This window comes from Ornithodoros turicata, chromosome 2 (genome assembly GCF_037126465.1).
Source record: "Ornithodoros turicata isolate Travis chromosome 2, ASM3712646v1, whole genome shotgun sequence".
In the NCBI taxonomy this organism is placed as follows: Eukaryota; Metazoa; Arthropoda; class Arachnida; order Ixodida; family Argasidae; genus Ornithodoros; species Ornithodoros turicata.
The window spans coordinates 89,057,131-89,080,976 of record NC_088202.1 but is presented as its reverse complement, the minus strand read 5'-3'; the positions used below and the strand labels follow the sequence as shown (position 1 = coordinate 89,080,976).

The 23,846-nt window shown below is 47.8% G+C and overlaps 1 protein-coding gene, 1 long non-coding RNA gene and 1 other non-coding gene across 4 annotated transcripts in view; 1 reads left to right on the top strand and 2 right to left on the bottom strand.

Annotated features, from left to right (window-relative positions):
* Positions 1-20,353, bottom strand: part of LOC135385723 (uncharacterized) — a 126,513-nt gene extending 106,160 nt beyond the window's left edge. For both annotated transcript variants that reach the window (XR_010420483.1, XR_010420482.1), the window contains exon 1: positions 20,128-20,353. This is a non-coding gene — a long non-coding RNA (uncharacterized LOC135385723). The remainder of the gene's footprint in view (positions 1-20,127) is intronic.
* Positions 9,380-9,452, bottom strand: Trnat-ggu (transfer RNA threonine (anticodon GGU)). Its single transcript has one exon. It is a non-coding gene; the product is annotated as a tRNA-Thr (tRNA).
* LOC135385722 (acetylcholinesterase-1-like) lies at positions 15,372-21,686 on the top strand. Its single transcript, XM_064615200.1, has 3 exons — positions 15,372-15,410; positions 16,152-17,884; positions 21,502-21,686. Exons 2-3 carry the CDS (start codon positions 16,167-16,169, stop codon positions 21,647-21,649), a joined length of 1,866 nt encoding a protein of 621 aa, XP_064471270.1. The 5' UTR covers positions 15,372-15,410; positions 16,152-16,166; the 3' UTR covers positions 21,650-21,686.
* Positions 21,687-23,846: the final 2,160 nt, after the last annotated feature.

Below are 23,846 nucleotides of genomic sequence, written 5' to 3'. Positions count from 1 at the left end.
TCGGTCGCGATCCAACGTTGTATAATTCTGAGTCTCTGAGAACGCGTTCACGGCATTCGATTTCTTTGTTCAAAAAATCCATAAGATCTGACAAGCTTTCAGGAGCGAGGGTCGCATCTCTTCCGTGCATACGGTAGTACTCGAGCTCAAGCTCATAAGGAATATTGCACAGAATCGCTCGACAAACAGCGACGTCATATTTAACTCGTCGGAATGCCTAAAGCTTGCAGATTTCGAACCCTAGCAGTTACAGTCCCATGTAAGTCTCGTAACCCTCGGACATCCTGAAAGTCCGTAACGGGCTTAAGATCGAATAATGAGTCCAGATGATCGTTGATAAGAAGCTCGTCCTTGCCGAAGCGTGCCTTTAGGATGTCAACAGCAGGGACATAATTTTGATCAGTGATGGTCAAACCTTCGATGGCCGTAGCAGCAGATCCAGACACAAGCGACACGAGATATTTAGGCTTGTTGACTTGCGAAAGCCGTGAGTTGTCGTGTGTGCTTGCTCTGAACTGGTCCCGAAACCCTTGCCATTTTGAAAGCTCACCATTGAAAGTGTCGATATGGAGCTTGGGCAAACTGACTCCATCACTAGCACCGTGCCCATGTTGCGGTGAAGCCTGATGACCGTCACGGTGGTTGGTTGAAACTGGACCTGCAGATGTCGACAACGCCCTGCGGACCTGTACTGTGATAGTCGTGATAGATTCAAGATATCGATCGCAGGCTGTGCATTCGTCTTCTAAAAGGTTTTCGACGATGATACCCTGTATTCGGCCATCCAGCTGTGCCAATGTCGTTGCTTTAGATTCTAGGAATGTCAGCTTTGATGTGAGCTGATCGTGGGGCAAAGGAGTCGTAGCCAAAAGAGCTGAGGTCCGAAGTAGTGCGTGTCACAGTTCCCCGACAAGCAGTGCGTAGCTTCTTCAACCTCTCCAAGTCCTCCATAACGATTCTGGTATGAAGCTCTGCTCCGCCCTATAGTCCAGTCAGTATTTTCTGATCAGGTAAGACCCGTTTCCCAGGTTTCGGCACCAAATTGTAACAAGAAGAGAGGACGTCTGTTGAAGAGTACTACAAAACGTTTAATGGATATGAAGATGGCGGAAGAATCTCAAGTCACGAGATCCGTGCCATGATTTTACGCGATATGATGTCATCTTTCTTTACAACATTATTTAGCGCAGGAAAAGAGCATGACCTCTCCATCCAGCCATCCTATCCGCGGAGCAGTAATATTTTGAGAGCTGACGGACTAGATTTCTTTTCCTTCTTAAGTTGAACACGACTACAGAATTGTGCTGTCTTAGAATTGCTGAGAAAATATGCTTATTACTTTTTAAGGGCATTTTTCAGACATGCAAAACACAAGCGAAATGTCTTCTTCGTGCAGTGAAGGAATGCTGCTCTGTCAGCTCATAAGGTCCGTTCGCCTTCAGAATCAAAGTATCCTTGAATTTATTTTTCATTATACCGCCACGACTTCTGGTCATGAATGTACCGTCAAGAGAAAAGAGATGCTTCATTGGAGCACTGTAGCCCCACATTATACTTCATGAAGGCTTCAAGCGGGTTGAGAGGTAGCTCTCAAGTTATTACTCCCATGGTGCAGCATTTCTTGTTTTTGCTACACTCAAATGCAAATCTCTCAGTAGCTTCCTTATCGGATGACTTGTTACCTTCCACAGCAGAAGATGCAGCTGTCATTGCATTTTTAAGATATGTCATAGCAGATTGTTACAAGTTGCCGCATGAATACGGTCTGTCTTGAACCTGGCATGCGCAGTCGAGCCTGTGATGAGATCCTTGTCTAACATTAGCTCACTACCTTCTTGGTTGGCAGAGAATTCCAACCAGCCATACGCCGATGACAAATGCCAACAAACACGCCCAGTATCGGATTATCCTCCCTTTGACTGCTGCGCACACGTTGCGTCCGAATGAGCGGTGCAGCCGCAATAATCTTGTCTTTCGAATCTTTCGTGTAAGAGTAATAAGCGCGGCCATTGTGAAACAGATTCAACATTTGAGGTTGCATCCCACCAAATTCGATACCAATGATGATCCCGATGCAGAGCCGTAGCGATGGGGGTGCGAGAGGGGTAGCCGCCCCGTGCGCGCTCGCAAGAGCGCCGAACGACAGGCTCTGGTAGGTTGGTTGGACGGTATAAAGCGGGAATTAAGAGAATTTGAATTCACAATTTAGGCAGTGCAATTTAGTGTTCTCTTTTCTTTGTTTACAGGGTTTCTGACGGTGACGGGAGAGGGGGGATGCTTCAGATTTGCCCTGCCCTGGATGCAAACTCGCCTCGTGACGGTTCTGTCCCGGTGTATCCCAAATGTAAGGTAAAGTGGGGCTACTTGAAGGCGGGGGCAAGTTGAGGACAGTTTCGGTTTTGCGCGTGGCATTTTCTTAGCAATAATTTTTTCTCGTCTGTGACACCAGGGTGAGCACAGTCGTTGTCTGGACTTTGAAGTAACGTGTTGACGTTCTGTACATGGCTTTTTAGAAAGACGTCAGACGCTGTTTTGCAGATGCGGTCGAGGTATTGTCCCATCTGTAACTTTCGCGAGCATTGACTTTCAATTTGCTTACTTCTGCTCCTCGGCAAATAAAATATGACCTCGCCGTTGTGATGCTGTGCCACTGCCCTGTGTCATCATGTGCATTACTCGTGGCTGACTGTTCCGGCTGGCCCAAACAAAAGACAAAATTTAAACCTGGCATTAATTTTTTTATGTCCTCAACTTATCCACAGGGTGGGGTAAGTTAATGAAAATATGTAGCCTGTCATTTTTGGCTCGTACGAAATAAATATCTGGCTTCTCCTCATGCTCAAGGTGATACAGCCTACATCAATAAATATCTGGCTTCTCCTCATGCTCAAGGTGATACAGCCTACATTAATAAATATCTGGTTTGGCACCACAGTATTTTGTGGATTATTTCTCAAAGGGTTTTGGATTCAGTTAACGAAGTATGGTACAATTTAGGCGATTATTCTGACTGCTATTAACAAAAGAGTTCAACTGTCTTCAACATAGACCACCTTGCCCTATCCCCGGTGCACTACAAATGACTTGCAAAAGAACTAATTCAATTACAGTTACCAAATATTGAACGCGATTCTGGAAGCAATCAAATACTTGGAATTTAATTACAGATATTGAATTACGTGTAATTAATTACTTTACAGGTCTGATGGCGCATCATCGGCAGCTACAATTGTCGGCGCTCTTCAGCTAAGTCTTCTAGGGCTACAAGAAACTGTCCGCGGGCATCTTGATGAACTTGAGCAACGCCTGTCCCTCTTCCAAGCCCAAGAGTGCTCGCTCCACGCGCACGACTCGGTGACTGGGGCTCCTCAACTAATGTTGCTCCTACTCTGGTCTCTACACACCGCAGTCCCTTGAACATGAAAGAACCAGGTAATCCAGAAGATGTGGGTTCGAGTCCTACAGCTGGCTAACCTTTTCAGTGAGTTTCATCTTTCATCTTTCACCAGTCCCTTGGGTTGCCACTGTTTGATAGAGAGAGTGACTGGGATTCTAACCGCCGTCTACAACCGGTAGCACGATTGGAAAAAGTTCAGCGCCCTTCCAGCTCTTCGTCCCTGGCGCCCGTCATGATCATTCCCTCTATTCACTCCGTGGATGCGTCCTCTGTCACCCCCCGGCACGTCTGTTCTCCTCAGTGCGTTGGGACCCTGTGCTTCCTTCGCAACTCCGTCTGTGTATACTCCATCTCTGCCATGATGATGCAACAGCGGGTCACCCCGTCAGGGAAAAAACATTCTAAAGAGTTACCGAACACTACTGGTGCTTTGACGAGCGCAAAGATGTGGCTCGGCATGTGGCCTCCTGCCCAACTTGCCAGCACCGCAACGCTCCTTCCCACCCATTCCTCTCCGACATCCACCACATACCACCACCGCACTCTCCGTTCGAAGCCATTGGTGTGGAACACGTGGGTCCCTTTATCCGCTCCAACGGTGGCAAAGGTTTGTCATGGTCGCTATCGACCACCGAACGAAGTGCGTAGAGGTTAAGCTCATTCCCTGTAATGTTGTGCGATGTGTTGCCACACAAGAAATAAAAGAGGGCGCACGTGTGCAAGGCACGAGCGACGAAGTGATCCGGAGTTCGATGCCAGTAGCGCACGGTCCCAAGTTCTCTGTGTGGCTGGTGGCCACTGTTCCTAGTGGTGGTGGAAGAACAAGAAGAAGTTCTCTGAGCTGTCCTACGGTTCCTTACTTTTCGTTGCCACCTCCTGAACCGTTGCAGATCGTTACACTGGCGACGAGCGTGAATCTAACGCAGCAAAACCGTGAGTTCTCGCAGCCGTTAAGTCTTCTCGGCAGGACTACCACGTCACCGCATCATGCCTACTTTCGGAAGGCTAGAAGAATTTGAAGATGGCACAGATTGGTCGGAATACCGCGAACGAGTCGAACAGTTCTTCTCGGCCAACGACGTTACCGCAGACAAGCAAAAAGCTGTGTTCCTAAGCTGTTGCGGCGCAAAAACTCTATTTTGCGAAGCCTTCTGGCTCCCCAGAGACCAGCGGATAGAGATTTGACCACTATCTTTAGCGTGCTAGACGACTATTTCGCCCCCAAGTGCTCCGAAGTCCTCGCTCGCTACAAATTCAACTCCCGGGTACGCCGCGAAGGAGAATATGTGAGTGACTTCGTTCCGGCGTTAAGACGGCTGACGGAGGGTTGCGACTACGGTACCTTCCAAGAGATGATGCTTCGAGACCGTATCGTGTGTGGCGTTAACGATACCGGAATGCAGACCCGCCTTCTAGAGACGCCAGATCTGACCTATGATCTCGCAGTCAAGACGCTGTTGGCCATGGAGACAGCACAGAAAGATTCACGGGAAATCAGCAAGACGGAAAACCTTTCTGCAGGGGCGTGCGCCATCAACTCAGCGCAGCAACGCCCGCGGGAACCGCATTGCTACCGCTGCAACGGGAAGCATCCACCAGATGACTGCCCTTTCTCGGATGCCGCCTGCTTCCGCTGCAAGAAGAGGGGGCATCTCGCTCGGATGTGCCAAGAGGAAGATTCCGGACGTCACAGTGATTGGCGACGGGTGCGACAACGGGTGCGACGGAAGAACAGAGGTCCTAGGAAAGGGAAAGGCACCCGTTATAACCAGGGCGATGTCCACAATGTCGATGATAGCGACGAGTCGTCGGACACGGTTGTTTATGCCATGTGGTCGGCGTCGGCTCGGGGCACCGTCGATCCGTTCATTGTAAATGTCGAAATTGAGGGCAAGCCGATTGAGATGGAACTCGACACAGGGGCGAGTGTCAGCGTCATGGGGGAAGAGACCTTGAAGACGCACTGTCCAGGTATTAAGGTCGAGGCTTCGTCAGTCCTGCTGCGCAGTTTCTCCGGGGAGCTAGCGCCGGTCGTCGGGAAAGCGACAGTTTGGGCGAAGTACCGGGAGAAGAGAAGCGCTCTGCCCTTATTCGTCGTTAAAGGGAAGGGTCCCAGCTTACTTGGGCGAACCTGGATGAAAGAGTTGCTGGTGCCATCACTACAGTGGGAGGAGGCCCGAACAGTTTCGGTCCAGGACGTCGTTGCCCGACATTCCGCGTTGTTTCAGGGCGAATTGGGCGAATTCCAAGGCGTAGAAGCCAAGATCCACTTGAAACCAGATGCCCAACCCAAGTTTTTCAAGCCGAGACCCGTGCCGTTGGCACTTCAGGAAGGATTAGCGCACGAACTTGAAAGGCTTCTAAGAGAAGGTATCATATCTCCAGTGCGCACGGCTGAATGGGCAGCCCCAGTGGTTCCCATTCTCAAACAAGATGGCCGGATCAGGCTTTGCGGGGATTTCAAGGTTACAATAAATCCCGTTACACAGGCGGAAAAGTACCCTGTTCCGAGAATAGAGGAACTCCTCACCAAGCTCGCTGGAGGGAAGTGGTTCACCAAGCTGGATTTGCGGGACGCATATTTACAAATTAAAATGCATCCAGAATCGCGGAGGTACGTCACTATCAACACGCAGCTCGGACTGTTTGAGTACAACAGATTACCCTTTGGAATAACCTCCGCGCCAGCCTTTTTCCAAAGGGAAATCGAGAATCTGCTTCGAGGAATGCGGCACGTCGTAGTCTACTTGGACGATATCTTGATAACCGGGACATCAGACCAAGACCATGTCGACAACCTGGAGCGTGTCCTTTCTCGACTTGAAGAGGCGGGATTGCGGTTGAAGTTGGAGAAATGCAGGTTTTCCGAGCTGCAAGCAGAATACCTCGGGCACATAATCGATGCCGAGGGAGTACATCCAAATCCGCGGAAGGTAGAAGCAGTCATCAAGGCGCCACGGTCGAAAGATGTCAAGCAATTGCAGAGCTATCTTGGGCTCATTAATTTCTATCGGAGATTCCTGCCGAACTTGTCAGCTCTGCTACACCCACTCAATCAACTCCTTGGTGCAGACGTGCCGTGGGAATGGACAAGCAAGCATGAAATTGTCTTCATCAAATGCAAAGAACTACTGACGTCAGCTAAGGTCTGTGTACACTATAATGCGGACCTTCCGCTTATCCTTTGCTGTGACGCCTCGCCTCATGGCGTTGGCGCGGTACTGAGCCACCGATACAAATCTGGAGAAGAACGTCCGATTGCGTTTGCATCGAGACGTTTGGCACCGGCAGAAGTTAATTACAGCCAGCTCGACAAGGAAGCCCTGGGTGTCGTTTTTGGCGTTACAAAGTTCCGCCAGTACCTCTGGGGAAGAGCGTTCGAGATTGTCACTGACCATAAGCCGCTGCTGGGTCTTCTCGGGCCAGAGAAGCCGATACCTTTGCACGGGTCGCCGAGACTCCTGCGGTGGGCACTACTCCTGTCATCGTATCAGTACGAGCTGGTTCATAGGGCCGGGACCGAATCGCCCACGCGGACGAGCTGAGTCGCATTCCCTTGGAAACCAAGCCCCAGGAAATTGACCGCCCAGCGGAAATATTCATGTTGGAAAGGGCATATTCGGACATTCTGTCACCAACCGTTGTGCGGGAAGCGACAACGAGGGACACCATTCTTCACAGCGTGCGAGAAACCGTAAGGCATGGGATCTCGCTCCCAATGGACGCATGTTTCATTCCATATAGAGCTCGTTCCCAGGATCTCAGCTTGCATGATGGATGCCTACTATTTGGAGCCAGAGTGGTCATTCCCAAGGAACTCCGCGCGGCGGTACTGCAAGTCCTACATGAAGGACACCCCGGAATTGAAAAGGCGAAAGCTGTTGCGAGAAGTCATGTATGGTGGCCGGGACTGGACAGTGACGTAGCCGAAACCGTCCGAGGTTGTAGCGTGTGCCAGCAACAGCAGAACATGCCTAGGCGCGTCGTGATGACTTCGTGGCCGTACCCAGAAAAGCCGTGGTGCAGACTCCACATCGACTTCGGAGGACCGTTCAAGGGACACTATTTCTTGGTGTTGGTCGATGCTTTTTCCAAGTGAGTTGAGGTCATACCAGTGACGTCACCATCGGCGACCACAACGATCGCGTGTTTACGCGACATCTTTGCGACGCATGGCCTGCCGGATACCTTGGTCTCAGACAACGGGCCTGCATTTGTGAGCAGTGAGTACAGGGCTTTCCTTAAGCGGAACAACATCAGACAGCTGCTCATTCCACCATATCACCCTGCATCAAATGGCGCGGCGGAAAGGGTAGTGCAGACGGCAAAGGCCAAGCTGAAGAAACGTACTACGGGGGATTTCAAGACGCAGGTCGCCAGGTTTTTGTTGCACTACCGCACCCAACCACATGCGGTTACTGGACGGACACCAGCCGAACTGCTCATGGGGAGGAAGCTAAAAACGGCGTTGGACTGTCTTCGCCCCGCCTTGCGGCAAAACGTGGCCTATCACCAGCTGAAACAGAAGATATGGCACGATCAGCATGCTAGGAATAGCCAGAGTTGTTGCCAGGGGATACAGTCTATGCTCGGAATTTCAGACCAGGACCAAACTGGGTTCCAGGTGAAGTTTCCCACAGGGCAAGTTCGTCGTCTGTGAACCTGTGGCTCTCCGATGGTAGCACCTGGCATAGACATTCCGACTTCGTAAGGGGACCACAAAACAACAGCACTTCGCAGAGTCCTCCTGGAAGTCCTGTCCGGGCGGCGCCATCCATGCCTGCGTCACCAACCGCGGACCTGATTCCCCCTCCTGCGGCACCTGCTGCGTTGAGTCTTGGGCGGGATAACGTCCGTCCACTCCCAGACGCAATTGCTAATGCTGAACCATCGCAAGTGGCTATGGCGGCACCATCACAGCCCGTTCTGCGGCGGTCTACTCGTCCACGACGACCAGTTGACCGGTATCAGCCGTAAAGACTTGACTGTTCATTGTTGGGTAGTTTTCATTTTGTGTTTGAACCTATCTATGTGTTTGGGTATGGGGGGAAGGGATGTAATGTTGTGCGATGTGTTGCCACAGAAGAAATAAAACAGGGCGCACGTGTGCAAGGCACGAGCGACGAAGTGATCCGGAGTTCGATGCCGGTAGCGCACGGTCCCAAGTTCTCTGAGCTGTCCTACGGTTCCTTAGTCTTCGTTGCCACCTCCTGGACCGTTGCAGATCGTTACATTCCCTTTACAGCAGCTCACCACATCGCCACATTCTTGCGAGAAAAAATTATTCACCGACATAGTGTGACGTGAATGACCATCACGGACCGCGGCACACCCATTCACATCTCGTACGTTCACCAACGAGGCATTACTCATGAAAAGGCTTCCCTTCACCGCCCTCAGACGAACGGTTGCATCGAAAGAATCAACCGCATTCTCGTTGACGTCCTCTAAGCGTACGTCAACAGGGACCACACTGACTAGGATGCGTATATGCCATACGACGCATTTGCCATCATTGCTGCCCAGCAAGGTACCACTGGTTCGACACCGTTTTATTTGGTGTACGGTCGCCCTGCCGTTTTGCACAGACAGCTGGCACTAGACCACAATGCACCGTTCTTGCGTCAGCTTCCACACCACGTCGTCGAAGCTGTGAATCAAGCATGACTCGTCATTCTGCATCACCACCTTCGCTGTATTGCGTCCTCCACAAGGTGGCGGACACAGGGGGGGCGTGGATGGAGGTGGTTGTGCGATCGTCCTCACAACATCGAGCTACACATTAGGTATCCTCCTCTCCCCTTCCCCGCTACACGCTTTGACAAAGAACCCCTCCCCACCACCACCACCACCACCACCACAAAAATGAGGATCTGGGATAACTGATGTTCTGAGGCTCGAACACATAGAAAGGACAAATACATACAAAGCCTCAAGTGCCTAAGAAATTAATGATGAAAGATGGAAGTCACTGAAAAGGCTAGTCAGCTGTAGGACTCGAACCCACATCTGCTGGATTACCGGTCCAGGGCTCTACCAATTGAGCTAAGCTAACTCATCTCCCCAGCGACTTCCAAGAGTGCGTCATTTGAAAGGACAAACCAACCACTCTCTCTCTCATCCCCCTTTCACTCTTACAGTTTTCTCGCTCATACGCACATTCATACACACGCATGCGGCATCATTTGAACATGAGACAATTGATGTTCTGAGGCTGGAACACATAGAAAGGACAAATGCATACAAAGCCTCAAGTGCCTAAGAAATTAGTGATGAAAGATGGAATTCACTGAAAAGGCTATACCAAGCTGTAGGATTCGAACCCACATTTAGCTTAGCTCAATTGGTAGAGCCCTGGACTGGTAACCCAGAAGATGTGGGTTCGAGTCCTACAGCTGGCTAGCCTTTTCAGTGACTTCCATCCTTCATCGAGGATCTGGATATGCCCCAGCCTCCAGCATTTCTCCAGCCCCAATTCAAGTTGGCGACATGTCCTCGAAGACGACCCTCCAGAAGCAAGGACTGTCACCAGAGCTTATGCCGAAGTTCGTCGCCCAATGTGACACAGGACCAGTCACCTTCCACGTCCGTGACTTGATCTACTACATGTCGTTATCCCAAAACGCGAGTTATAGATGGATCACTTCGCCCGCGATGGTGGTGGTGATGGTGGTGAAAGGACTCGCCGTTGTCGGCCTCACAGAGGTGGGCAACGTCAAGACTCTTGCGCGAGCCAACCAAAACGGCTTTGGAGTGCGCGAACTTTAAATATAACGATAACGCTTGCTATGTGGAGTTCCAAGATTTCGGCCCTACCCAGCTCTGCACCCGCAAGACTTTTTCCTGATATCCTGACGGCTACACTTTTTGCCGCTCCTCAGGCTCCTTGGTGCTGCGTCTATGTGCGTGTAAAGGACAGAATGGAAATAAAAATGGCAGATGCAACTGAAATGCAAATAGAATGGAAAATGGGCCACAGGAGTTAAAAATGTAGCTATACACAACATTACAGTTTACAAAGATCATTTTGTACTACACCTGCTAATATGTAGTTGAACCCGTAATTAAGCTACAATTTCAAGTAGTAGCCACGTAGTTAAACTACGAAAAAGGTATTTACTGCCCACCTCTGGTGACAAGGGTATTATAACAACTTAAGTTACACTCTGAAAAAAAAGAAAAAAAGAAGAAGAAAAGGTACCGCCACAACTCCTTTCAGGGAGTAAGTAGCTTGTCCCTAAGAACACTCCCTTTTTGAGTAAAACTTACTTCATTTCCAGGAGTAACCATGACACCAGCTATAGGTGTCATCCTGACACCGTGAGACAGGTACCTCTCCAGCTGCTTTGGAACCCTGAATGACATTTCCGACCTTGGAATTCTCTGTGTATCCGCATATAATAAAGTCAAAGCCGAAGCTTAATGGCTGCAAGGCTTGATGTGGATGCGAAACGTTGTGCGCGAAAGACGAAGGGAAGTATTATGGCGGTGCGGAGGAGATAGGGGGTGCAATACAATACAATTTTTGTCTGAAATTTGAGTCCACACTACTCATCAGAGGAAGCATCCGAGCTTCCCTTAGCAACCCTCCCTTCAAACAACCTTCACTGGGAAGCGCCCTCGAACGCGGTGAAGTTTGGGAAAAGCATCACTGTGTCAGGATGTCACACGTCACGATATGTACTCACGTAAGCGTGAGAACTTCACCAACTGAGGGTCCTATGCAAAGCCGACGAATATATAACAAAAACAACGAGATATCTGAATGGCTGCACTGTACTACACAAGTCTATAAAGGTTACGGTACAAGAAGGCGAGTGGTGTTACATATCACTTGTTGATTAAAATTTGGACAGTAGTTGGACAGCAAGAGGGAGTAACTAGTTGCCAGTGATGGAGTTACACGGCAAATGCAGCAAGAACGGGAGTGTAAGTAACTGATAGGGGAGTGAAAATGGAGTAAGTTTCTTCTCCGCTACTCCTTTTTTCTCAGAGTGTATGTTTAAGAATACGCGGAGTAACGTTTCAGCGCTGGGTTCTGGTAGCCACAAAATATGTTGCAAAGCTTCCCTAGTACTGCAAAGCAAACCGGGCTCGCTCACAATAGATTTGCTTTTGTGATCAACGTCAGCGCCATGTAAGCCGCGTTTGTTATCACAACGGAAAGAATCACTACATTTCATCCTTCTCTCCCATCGCATTGTGTATCACCGCTGGGCTGTCGGATATTTGTGAGCTGAAATGTACGCCTTCCAGGCAGAGGAGAGCACCATGTCAAAAATCGTCACATTGGCTTCGTTTACGTTCTTACAATACAGCGTGACACACGAAATGTTCAACGCTGGCGTTTGGGAATATGCAGTACCCGTCATTTAGTTGATTCGCTGCAGAATAATACACACTTCCATTGTGTTCCTTTCCTGGTGGCATGGCATAGGCGCAGCAGAGTATCCTCTGTATACATCCCTGTTGAAATGAACGTGACCATACAAAAAGACATTCAGACAAGACACATAAGTAGTAGCCCATTGTACGCATGAGTTCTGCACGACAACGGCTTCATAATAACGGAACAGTTCGTCCGTGTTTGCGTTTTCCTATACATGTACTTTTTTTTCTTGATATCTGGTCGGCAGAAAAACCAGATGCTGCACTCGATCAGATCTCAAAATCACTCAGAAATGCATACCAAAAACACGACAAATGTTTTAATAAGAAATTATTATTATTATTATTATTTTAACGATAGTGCAATTTCTTTTCCCGTGCTAACCAACAGCATAATGTGCCAGCGGTGATGCGCTTCTGTGGTGGTGGTGGTGGGTGGTGAAAGGGCAGCCGTTGTCGGCCTCACAGAGGTGGGCAACGTCACGACTGACGCCCTGGGGGAATGTGTGTCCAGGGCCGACTTCTAAGGGAACTGTGCCGGCATATGTCTGAAAATGTCTCAGGAAAACCCAGGAAAAACCCACGACAGCACAGCCGGCACCGGGATTCGCCGGGATTCAGCCGTGCTCCGTCTAATTCCAAAGCCGGGAGGCGTCACACAGTTCCGTAGATGCTCACGCTCGCGCGCAAGGAGTTGTCTATACGATCCTGGTTTGCTGTCTCATCTCACACGTCACTAAGTTATAAAGAGCGTGTAAAGCATTATATAGAGAGAGTTGAGTTCATGTGATGTGGATAATGTGAGGGTGAAATAGGTTGGGAGAGGGGGGTAAGGTCAAGTGAAGTAAAACTGAAAGGTTGTGATGCAAGATGTAAAAGGCTGTGCTTTATCCGGAATCGCAGCTACGGGGAGGGGGGGGGGGGGGAGGCATCAGACTGCTCAGTTCACGGTGCGAGGGCGTTACTCAAGTTCGCTCATGCTCAGTTCCCTTAATTTTGAGTATAATTCCAGCTCACTCATGTCCAGCTCATTCGCCACACCCTGAATGACTATTCTGAGCTTTCCTCATGCTGATCTCCTCGTTAGCTCATGAGTGAGTTTTGCTTTTGTGCTATTCTCCTTTGCTCACTCATCTCGCGCTCAGCTTTCCGTTTGCTCACTCATGCTCAGCTCATTCGCCACACCGAGCATGCTCATGGGCGAGTTTTGCCGAGGTATGGCCTTAGGGCGCCTGAAGAGATCCCAGGGAAAGCGTTCAGACAAGTGACGAGATTGAAACCCAAGTCACTTGTCGGTCTCAATTGGTGCGCCAGCCACTCCTACATCTAGTCACTCTGCTGCGGAAGCTGGTAAAGACATTTCTGGTCACAGTGTTACACCTCTAGAAGGACGCTAACCTGGAGAGCCCAATGCCGGGGAAAGACAAATGAAAATGAAATGATGCGCTGAAGCCACGGCACAACCTTTCTGAACAATATAGGACTTCAGTCCTGATTGTGAGGCTTCTCATTCAATTTTCACCAAATCACCACAAGCCTTGAGGTAGAGTATCGCCTCTCGCGACAAAACACCCGTATCACCATCTACAAAATACGCGTGTTGTTAGAAGCATCGCCTGCTGTACATTTTACAGCTCAGCATTTATTCTGCCCGTGAAACGAGCTATCGCTTTATCACCTTGTGCGTCCTTCGATATACGGGAAACAGTCAATTACGAGCAGAAGGAGAAACAAACATGCTCAGCTTTCACTTTCTTCACGACCTGCAAAGAAGCCGCGGAAGCTCTGCATACCAGCATCTGATTTACCTCCCAGTCAATGCAAGAAAGCGTCATGAAGTTGGGGTCAGAAGGGCGAACGGATTGCATCGTGTTTTCTAAACATAGCGCTTTCCTATACAGGTTGCTAGGAGCCCCGTAGAATCAGTTCAGAATGCGTTTCCCTGTACACCCGCTTGCTGCACACACGGGCGACACAGAGCGGTAGAGGAAGGAGTCATTGGCCGCTCCCCGATTCGCTCTCACACCAGGAAGCCGGTGACCGCACAAACTACCAGAGGACTGCGGGCTCTAAATAGTGCGCGACCTACTTAGGATGGCGGTGAAAGTCAATTCGGCATTCGGTCGCTCAGTCCCTGCACGGTCACTCACTGCGAAAGGAGCATCTCGGAATATCACTCGCAGCCAGGGACCTGCGAGGTAAGTCGCTTCTGGAATCCCAACCTTGTCTACAAACCATGTATCATTAGCTGTTGTTAACGTGCACCAGGGGAATAATTGCGATTTAAGGTGATTTTCTATAAATACACGTAAATGGGGTTAGCGCGTCAATTCTCTTGTGGTATATAGCTTATCAAATGGAAAGCAGTTTGGCCATGAGAAAGGAGAAAAGACACTTGCAGACACCTACATAATTTGACTGCATTAGTTCCTATATATACACCAGCGTGTTGTTGGGTCTGGTCTTCAGGAGGAGAACCTCTGTTTATTTCTCTCTACAAACTCAACCAGCAATTCATGTTGAACAAAGGACACTTCCACGTTAGTACACTACCTGCAACTCTTACAGACTGATGACACTTCGTGGATAATTGTGGTGCATGAATAGGATACGGGGCCCCAAGGCATGTCACTATAGGCAGCTTGATTGGACAGATGCCACTAAAGCGTGCACAATTATAAAGGAGAGATGAGTTTGTTTTCGTTCCCTATAGTATTGCGTGAAGGGCGAATTTCGAAACAAACTGCTCTTATCCTCTCGAAGGTAAACACCGCGGCACAATGTTTCGCGAATCCCAAAGTTACGGAGCCTCAGCACAGTGCCGTAACTGGTGACTTATTCGCTCTAAAGGCATCGAACCGTTTTATCCAAACGTCTAAGACAAATTTTGAAATCATTCACTTATGCTTTTTTGTGTTAGCCAGGAAAATACAGGCAGCAGTTAGCGGCGCGAAGTACTCATTAATAGAAAGTACATGAGATAAACCATACAGACGTCGGTGTATCTTAACCCACCTCTCATGCATGCGGATATGTATTTGAAATAACCACGAAGGGCACTTATATACAATAAATCGCTTTAACTTTAGCGCTTGTATTTTCGTGAACTTGCAATTGTGATAGCCATCGAAAACCACATCTCGGAATAATAATATTACGCCGAAAGCCAGAAAAACTGCAGTTCAGCGTGACACCATCCAACCCGTGAGTGAATTCTGACCGCTAAAAGCAAAAAGGTCGGTAAATTCTTAACACTTATCCAGCAGGCGAAGGTAGAAGCATCCTGCTCCTGTGGCCCCCTGGAGACATGCATCACTTTGATGAAATGAAGGTCACAACATCGTGCTTTCAGCCGATAACGTCCTGGGCGACGTAAAAGTGCAGGCACATTTGTGTTAGAATCTAATTTTAGCTCGGATGCGTCGAACCAGAAGAAATTTGTACAGCACATTATCATATACCGTATCGAAGTATGTCACCAGGTCAGCACAGGAAACGAAGAAAACAGAATTCGATAGGAAACGTTGCCTGCTGGAAATAATCCACCCTATTCATAATTTACACATGGGCTTGGCTTTGTGTTTACTTCAAAAATACAACACACCGTTGCAATAGCACCCAACTGGTAAGTCGCTTCTACGACTTGCTCTGGAGTGCGTGTGTTTCACCTATCTCTTCATGTAGCTTTTCATCTTTCTGCGTTTACACTTAGCTAGTCACATCCCTCATCATAGTGTTGGCGCGCTATGGCCTCGGTTGCTTCTCCGCCATAAAAACTCCATCATCATCATCTTTCTTCGCGGCGTGTGTTTTCAACGTGCAATGTCACACTCGTATTAACTCCTAGCTCACATTCTCTCTCCAGCTATCCATGCACAGAAGAGTGTGCAATATTACATGATGGATAGAAGAAAAAAAAAAAGGGATGCGAGTCTCATATATACATATTATAATATTTTCCGTATATATTAATGTACATATTTGTTGCAATTCTGCCTGTGACTTCCATTATGATGTACGTGTAAAGTCCGTTGTAAGCATCCTCGTAATTATTCTATTTCACGAAATAACTAATTACTGCTTGCGCTCGAAGCTTCGGTATGTTTCAGACTACACGACACCACCAAGTCGCTCTCGTGTGATGTGATGCCTCACACAAGAAGAGGTCTCTGAAAGAAAGATCTATCCATTCACTCTTACATGTTTTTAGTCACTCATTTAAGCAAGAGTCACTCATTGGCTTTTTGCTGACTTTAAAGAAGAGCGTAGTTCCGTAGGCGTGGAAGGTCCTACGTCTTTACTACCGTTGGATGTTTGGTATGTTACACAATCCATATATTACACTTCTGGAATTTTGTATTTGCAGGTGGCAACAGACGCCATGAAGACTAGGAGGCTGCTTATATTGCTGTTTAGCAGCTATGCAATTCAGAGTACGTTCGCGCGGTGTTACATTTACCAACCTGATGACGTCGGCGTTCAAATCACAGAAGAGAAGCAAGTGCTCTCCGCACCTCAAAACGTTACAAGGGCAACTGATTTCACACTACCCACAACAGCTCAACCAGGATCCACTACCCGCGAACAACTGTCGTTAACATCACCTCCAGACGTAGTACCAGAACCAACCACAACTACATTACCGACATCAACGGAAGATTCGCCGATTGTGGAGACACAGACTGGCCCAATCCAAGGTATGAGGCTCCAGCCTCAAGCTCAAGACATCTACGCCTTCCTAGGAATTCCATTCGCCGAGCCTCCTCTCGGGGAACTGAGGTTCCGAAAACCAGTTCCTGTCAAACCGTGGACCAAAGTTTACCAAGCCACGCATAAGCCTTTCCCTTGCCTGCAGTCGGATTTCTATGTGAATAATAACGTCACCGTCATATCAACGAATTCCACGGAAGACTGTCTCTACCTCAACGTGTGGACACCTGCGAAGAGCTGCGTCCTTGGGAAGTCTAACTGTCAACTAAAGTCAGTTATGGTGTATATTTACGGTGGAACGTTCAGCTTCGGTGGGACCGGATGGGACTGGTACGATGGAAAGGAGTTCTCATCTCGGGGAGACGTTATTATGGTCAGCATGAACTACAGAGTCGGCCCCATGGGGTTCCTGAACAGCGGCATGTCAGGAACCGTTGGCAATGCTGGGCTCTATGACCAACTCCTTGCCATGAAGTGGGTAAAAAGCAACATTCGTGCATTCGGCGGAAATCCGGATGACGTTACACTATTTGGTCAAAGTGCTGGAGCCATTTCGATAGGGCTTCATTTAGTTTCGCCTTTGAGCAAAGGGCTCTTTAAGAGAGTCATTATGGAAAGTGGTAGCCCTTACTTCAAGGTGTCTGATAATACGAGAGATGGACCTCACAAAGTTGAGAAACTAGCGCGTGCACTGTCTTGTGCTACCGTCAACATGACGCTTACCGGACACATGTCAGAAATGGTAGAATGTCTTCGTAAAAAGGATGGAAAGGAATTACTCGATATGGCCGTCACCATTTTCGGCGTCCACGCTCACACCTTCTTCCCTATACACGGAGATGAGTTCGTTCCCGACAATCCGTACAAGCTGATGGAACAAAAGAAGTTCCACAAAGCGGATATGCTGATTGGAACAAACAAGGATGAAGGTGGCTACTTCTTATTCTACCTTTTTGGTCGGGTGCTAGCACTCGAACAAGCTGACAGGATTACAAAGTACGAGATCGACCTGTACATTACGTACGGCTTGTCGCTTCTCCTCCGAAAGAACGTTCGGCCAATCAGAAACTACTACCTGGAACATGTTCCGGAAAGAGAGAACATCAAAGCCCTTCAGAAGGCTGCTGAGGCTGTAGGAGACTTCGCAATTCTGTGCCCAACAAAATACTTCGCTGAAAAATTTGCATCAGCAAATAACAGGGTCCATTACTACCACTTCACACATCGTTCAACGTTCAGCACGTGGCCCGGATGGGTTGGATCGACACATGGGGACGAGGTGCCATTCGTCCTTGGAGAGCCATTCAGTCGGCCCACAACTGCTACAGATGAAGAGAGGGAACTCTCAAAACTAATGATCAACACGTGGACAACTTTCGCAAAGACAGGGTAAGGAACTTCTACCTTACGATAAGGTCTTGCATACTTTTACCTGAAACTCTTCTATCAAAAGTAATGCACATGCGCTATAAACGTGTGTGTCTAGAACTATAGGACTAAACTGCGTACATGATACAAAATTTTGAACTAATTTAGGATTGCTGTTATTGTGCTCGTCAAAACACGAAAAGCGCGCGAATGACATTCATCGAGGGTTGCCGTCTTTGGCAATGAAAAACATTGGACGAGTGAGTGAGAGGGAGAGGAGAATGGGTACAGGAATTGGAGATGGAATTTGAGACTGATACATAAGACAGGGAGAAAGAGAATAGGAGAGGGCGAAAGAGAAGCGCATCAGGAGACAAACCATTCATTCCACGTCGCGAGCAAAAGAAAAAAAAAAAGAGAGAACTGTTTGTCCCCGTTTGTGCTGTAGGCAACGCACGCAACATCGATTGAAAGCCAGACTCATATTGGAAACAAGAGAAAGTACTACCACCACCACAGCGGCATTGGGCCAGTTCGAAATTCCTTCCATGGGCTCACGAAATTTGCTGAAAGTTATCCGTGAGAGTTAGAAATACTTGGCATCAGAACAGACTAAGACAAGAAGGTGGCTATGACGAGCAAACGTAGTGACGCGGATGACTGCGAACTCTCAACTGTTGCCGTCGTCTGTTCTTCTGCTGAATATTTTTAAGTATGTGCCAACTACACCAGCTTGTTCCACTAATACAGCATATCTCCGTGAGACGCCTTCTGTGGTAAAATACCGGCAAAACGCTTCTGGTATTGCCTTTAAACCGGCAGCCGGTACGACAACCAAATAACCGGTGGCAACAGTATGTCCCGCTCATCATTACATATCACGAACTAAATGGCTTACCTACACATGAAGCGCCGCTTTATATATCTCATTATTATCATTAATATACAGGGTAATTGCTCTAACGTGTCCAGAAATTATATTTAAGGCGAGCGATAAAAGAAAAGCAAGTGGTACTTTTCTGCCACTTGAGTAAGAAACAGGTACTGCTTCACTAGTAGCACCTGTTTCTTAGTCAAGTAGCTGAACAGCAGCGCTCGTTTCTCTTTTACCGCTCGCTTTAAATAAAATTTCTGGACACGTTAGAGCAAACACTCTGTATATTACGTTGTAGGGAATGGCTCATGTAGCGTTCTCGTGCGTGTTACTAGGCTACGAAAATCTGCCGCAAACCGTCACAGACAACACAGCTGGCGGCAGGATTCGAACCGACCACCCCGCCCCGGTCTCAACGCGACCTCAGCTACTACCAGCGAGCGAATGCTTTTACACTCTCAGCCATGCCGCTGGTAGGCTAGAACATGCTTAAACAAGCATTGAAAGTGACAGGTTTAACACGTTGGCACGAATTTCGCTTAAGACACATGGACATAGTGTTAAACTCCTTATACAAAAGTGAAGGTATCACGCCGCATCGAGCAAGCGTTGACATTGATAATGCAACTCCTGATATGTGACATTCTGCTGCTGCCCACACCACCTGCCAGCACCCCCCTTTCCAGGCGGGTCTATCTGCTATTACACTTCCAAATGACAAACTGGGCTTTGACTTCCGAATATGTAGCTTGTTTAATGTGTATTTTTCGTACTCTTTCGTACTATTTCCTTTCGTACAGTATTCGTATTATCTGTTCGTATTATGTGTATTCGCATGGTACTATCTGTTATTGGGTGCAGGACCGAATATGTAGATGCTGATAAAGCGGGTCTGATGAACCAGTTTTCCCATGAGTAAGGCAACGATATTCCTCATGTAGAAAACGGGACCTACTGATTTTGTGTGTGTTTCATACAGGAACACAGTATAATTTTCTTTAGGGCACAACCGTAGTTCCTTTGCGGAATCAGGCGGTGGCCCTGCTGCGTGTTTCTCCTTGTGCCGAAGACCGGAAGCAAGGCTTATCCCATGCAGACGGTGTCATAGAACTCAAAGCAATGTGTTGCGAGCAGGGATTTTCCCAGCACCCCCGTAACCCCCAAAAAAGAACATTGTAACTCCCCTGAAAATCCAGGCCAGAAAAGCCAAAAACTCCACAAAAGCAGCATATAATGGCGCACACCCACTACGGGACACCTCCCCCGAGATCAAAAACTAGAAATACCCCTGGTTGCGGGTTGTGTCGTGGTAGGCAAATAACGCTCATGCTGTGGCTACACTGTTAGCATCGGTGTCTGTAAACAAGAACGAAGAAACGGTGGGACTCACAGGTTATGCTTTGTTCTGTATCCGGGATCGTACGCTTCTGACTCGTGATAGGCTGAAAGCTGTCACTGTGGCCTCGATGAACAACAGAAAACAATGAGCCACACGTTTGACGAACAACTCTCGCGCTAGAATTGTCCAGAGAAAAGCTGTACGTTGCTGATTGAACTGAACGTAACCTCATTCTTTTTGGTGAACTTTGTTGGAGGCTTGGAGCACGCACGCGAGCGTTCACACAATTTCAAAACAATGGCACGGTTGCCAGACGGCATTCCACACACGCCAAATTTAGCAACAGAAGCGTTTCCGCGCACCCGTCGCCTTGCCAAAATGAGGCACTTATGGATACAACAACGCAACCTTTATTAAGATACTTATACTACATGTACTTCTTTTCTCTTGTACTTATACTACATATTTTTCTTCATACCACATGTGCATTTTCTTCAAACACATGAGTAAACATTGTATGCAGGTTTCGCTTTCCACGCCGTAGCGATTCCGAAACTATTCGTCATCCGCAAAAATGGGGCATTTTGCTTCGCTGAGCTAAAAGAACAGGACGGCAGGATCGAACCTTCCCAAACTAGACTGCCCCAAAAATACCAACTCCCCCATTACCACAGAATTTCCGTGTGACCTCCGGAGAGACAACACATCCTGTGTGTGTTTTTAAAATGCTAAATAAATGCAAATGCCAAGAAAAGTGCACAGAAATATACATAAGCATACATTCAAATATAGACAGAAATATACAGAAAGTGTACATTCCTCGGTTGTCGATGTTGGTACATCAAGAAAAGACTACTCGTTCCACAAGCTCGCGTGGCTGAGTGGTTAGCCTGCTGGCCATGTCACGTCCAGACTGGGAGGTACCCGGGTTCGAATCCCGGTGCCGACTGTGGTGTCTGGGGTTTTTCCTGGATTTTCCTCAGGCGTTGTCAGACATATGTCGGTACGGTTCCCTTAGAAATCGCCCAGGACGCACGTTTCCCCAGAGCGTTAGTCGTAACGTTGCCCACCTCTGTGATGCCGACAACGGCGAGCTCTTTCATTGGCACCTACACCCTACTTGTTCCATTTTAAACTTCGCTAGTTGGTCTCCTTGTACACAACATGTGCACCTCGGTTGCTTGTGATCCTGGTTGGTCATTGCCGGAAACAATGAATGAATGAACAAGACAACGTCGGCGTCTAGAAATGTGGTATGTTATGTTCACGAAAGACAAGAGTTCACGTTTGCTTCACCTGGAGACTGCTGTGTATATGGCGAAACTTGCCAATCAAGCTCGGATAGCGCGTTCGTACATGAGAGTTTGTACATTATTCTTTGTGTGTGTAGTCGGTACATTAACAAAAGTACCAACTTATTTTCAGGAAAGTTCCAGACATTGCCGGAAACCCATGGCCCGAATACAACGGAAAGAATCAAGTGTACATGGAGCTGAATCCCAAAAAATACGGCTACGGAAGAGGCCCTCACGAAAAGAGTTGCAACTTCTGGAAAACCTACCTGAAGCCGTGATAGTCAAATACCATGCTCAGTATTCATTACTCATTCATCTATTGTACAGTTTTGGTAGAACATTATTATGGTCCTGCCTTCATCCGCAGAGGCTATTCGGACAGCGGACATTTTTGTACGGTGAACTGAATAGAAGAACGCAATTAAATACTCACGTCGTACACTTTCTTTGTGTCTCCATTAACGTTCTGGGTACGAGTTGCATTGATGCTGCACGTTAGGTAGCCGCAGCTTCGCCTGGTGAGTTTCGGGTGACCATGACTTCCTGCTTACGCCGCTGGAATGAACGTGTGCTAGTTAAATATCACAATAAAAGATTCCTTCGCTTGACAATTTTTTGAAGCTCGATATTATTTGACGATTCTCAAAGCATAATTATTCAGTGAACGACGAAAAAAAGAATAGGAATTTGTTCAAAGGAAATATCTTCACGAGAAATCAACTTCATCAGCAACAGATTCCTGTTCCAGTGTGTAACTGACCTGACGAACAGTGTCACGTGTCAAAAACTAAGAGATGCACGTTTCCTGTAGGAAATCCCCTTGTTAGCGAACCTACGAAACACGTCCACCGGATCAAGGTCCCTGTGGTTGGCACGAATCCCATTATCGGCGAGTTCCCTCCTGTCACTATTTATTCGCTATCTCACACGTGCATAGCGACCCCAGCGCAAGCTTCCTTCCTTGCTGCTGTTGCGTTTTGTTTCCCAATGCCACACAACGCATGTGCCATTGAACGAAAACAGTGTTCTTCCCCGCATTTCCCCTCTGGATTACCCGCAAGAGCAGCGTCTTCTTGATTTCTGATGACCCTGACTCCAGTGGCTAGTTGTCAGAGAATAACCGCCATTTTTGATAGCAATATAGCAGAACAGAATATATGGTGGTGGTGGTGGTGGTGGTGGTGGTGGTGGTGATGGTGAAAGGGTTCTCCGTTGTCGGCCTCACAGAGGTGGGCAACGTCACGACTTACGCCCTGGGGGAATGTGCGTCCTTTGCCGACTTCTAAGGGAACTGTGCCGACATATGTCTGAAAGACATCTGAGGAAAACCCAGAACAGAATAGTATATGAAATTGTACACACGCACGAAATCGACAAATTGAGCGCGTTGATATGTTCTGCAATGCGCACTTGCTTACATTATAGGCTATCTGCGAAGTGCATCGCAGTATGTTGCTCATTTATAGTTGCATTGATGAATTCGATAGAAGTGTGACGTGTTAGGTGCACATTTTAGCTTCCGCATATGTATCCGTCTCAGGCTTGTACAAGATACACACAAAAAATATTTAAGTTAAGTTATCGAGTACCGGGCAAAAAAGTAACTGAGTAGGGTACTAAGTATAAAACGTTGAAAAGTATTTAAGATAGAGTATCCAATACTCTTAAAAGTAACTCGTTGCTTGCAAGTTACTTTGACGTCACAGTTGGAATTCGCTATCAAACAAATACGAAGAGCGTGAAGCTGAAAATGGCATTGACACAACTTACGCGTAAATCTACTCCAATTACTTTGAAAATGGCATTGCCAAAAAGCTTTGTTATCTCGAAGGATTAACTGATTTTCAAAGTTATACTATTCGATAGCATGCCTCGTTCTCTTTTGAACACATTAGCACCTATATTGAACAGGCGCTCTATAGATGCAGACGAATGCTCTACAGAAACGACAGAATTTACTGTCGTGTTTTCTCCTTATTGTTGCTCATCAAGAGCTGTTTATATTTTACGAGCCCTCTCTCGCTAAGGCTTTCGCCACGGGTCTTTTATCCTGCCTGATAGGGGTCTCAATGATTTACCGTCATATCCTTCATGACAACACACCGTCTCATGCACACTCCCAAAGCCGAGGCGCTGCACGCTACTGCTTTCCAAGAGGGACGTGGATGTTCCCAATATCCCAGACGCTACAGTGCTGACCTCGGTAGCTCAGTCGGTAGCGTGTTAGATTGCAGAAACCCACCATCGCGGGTTCAGTACTTGCCGAGGACGGTATGTGAGGGGACGAAAACATTGCTTCCAGCACAGTACGTCGCAAAAGAGCCGCATGTGGTCGAAATTATCCAAAGTCCTACCTTGTGTGTGCAGCATGTCTTCGCACTCGGCTGACACACCTTACGGGTAAACCTACTCCAGACACTAAAGCAAATATACAGCATAAAGCACATTGCCAAGACAACAGACAAAAGAAAATCT

Coding starts and splice junctions, on each gene's coding strand:
- LOC135385722 (XM_064615200.1), top strand. CDS start 16,167: ATGAAGACTAGGAGGCTGCTTATATTGCTGTTTAGCAGCTATGCAATT. Junction 17,885..21,501: donor ACAACTTTCGCAAAGACAGG/GTAAGGAACTTC, acceptor ACTTATTTTCAG/GAAAGTTCCAGACATTGCCG.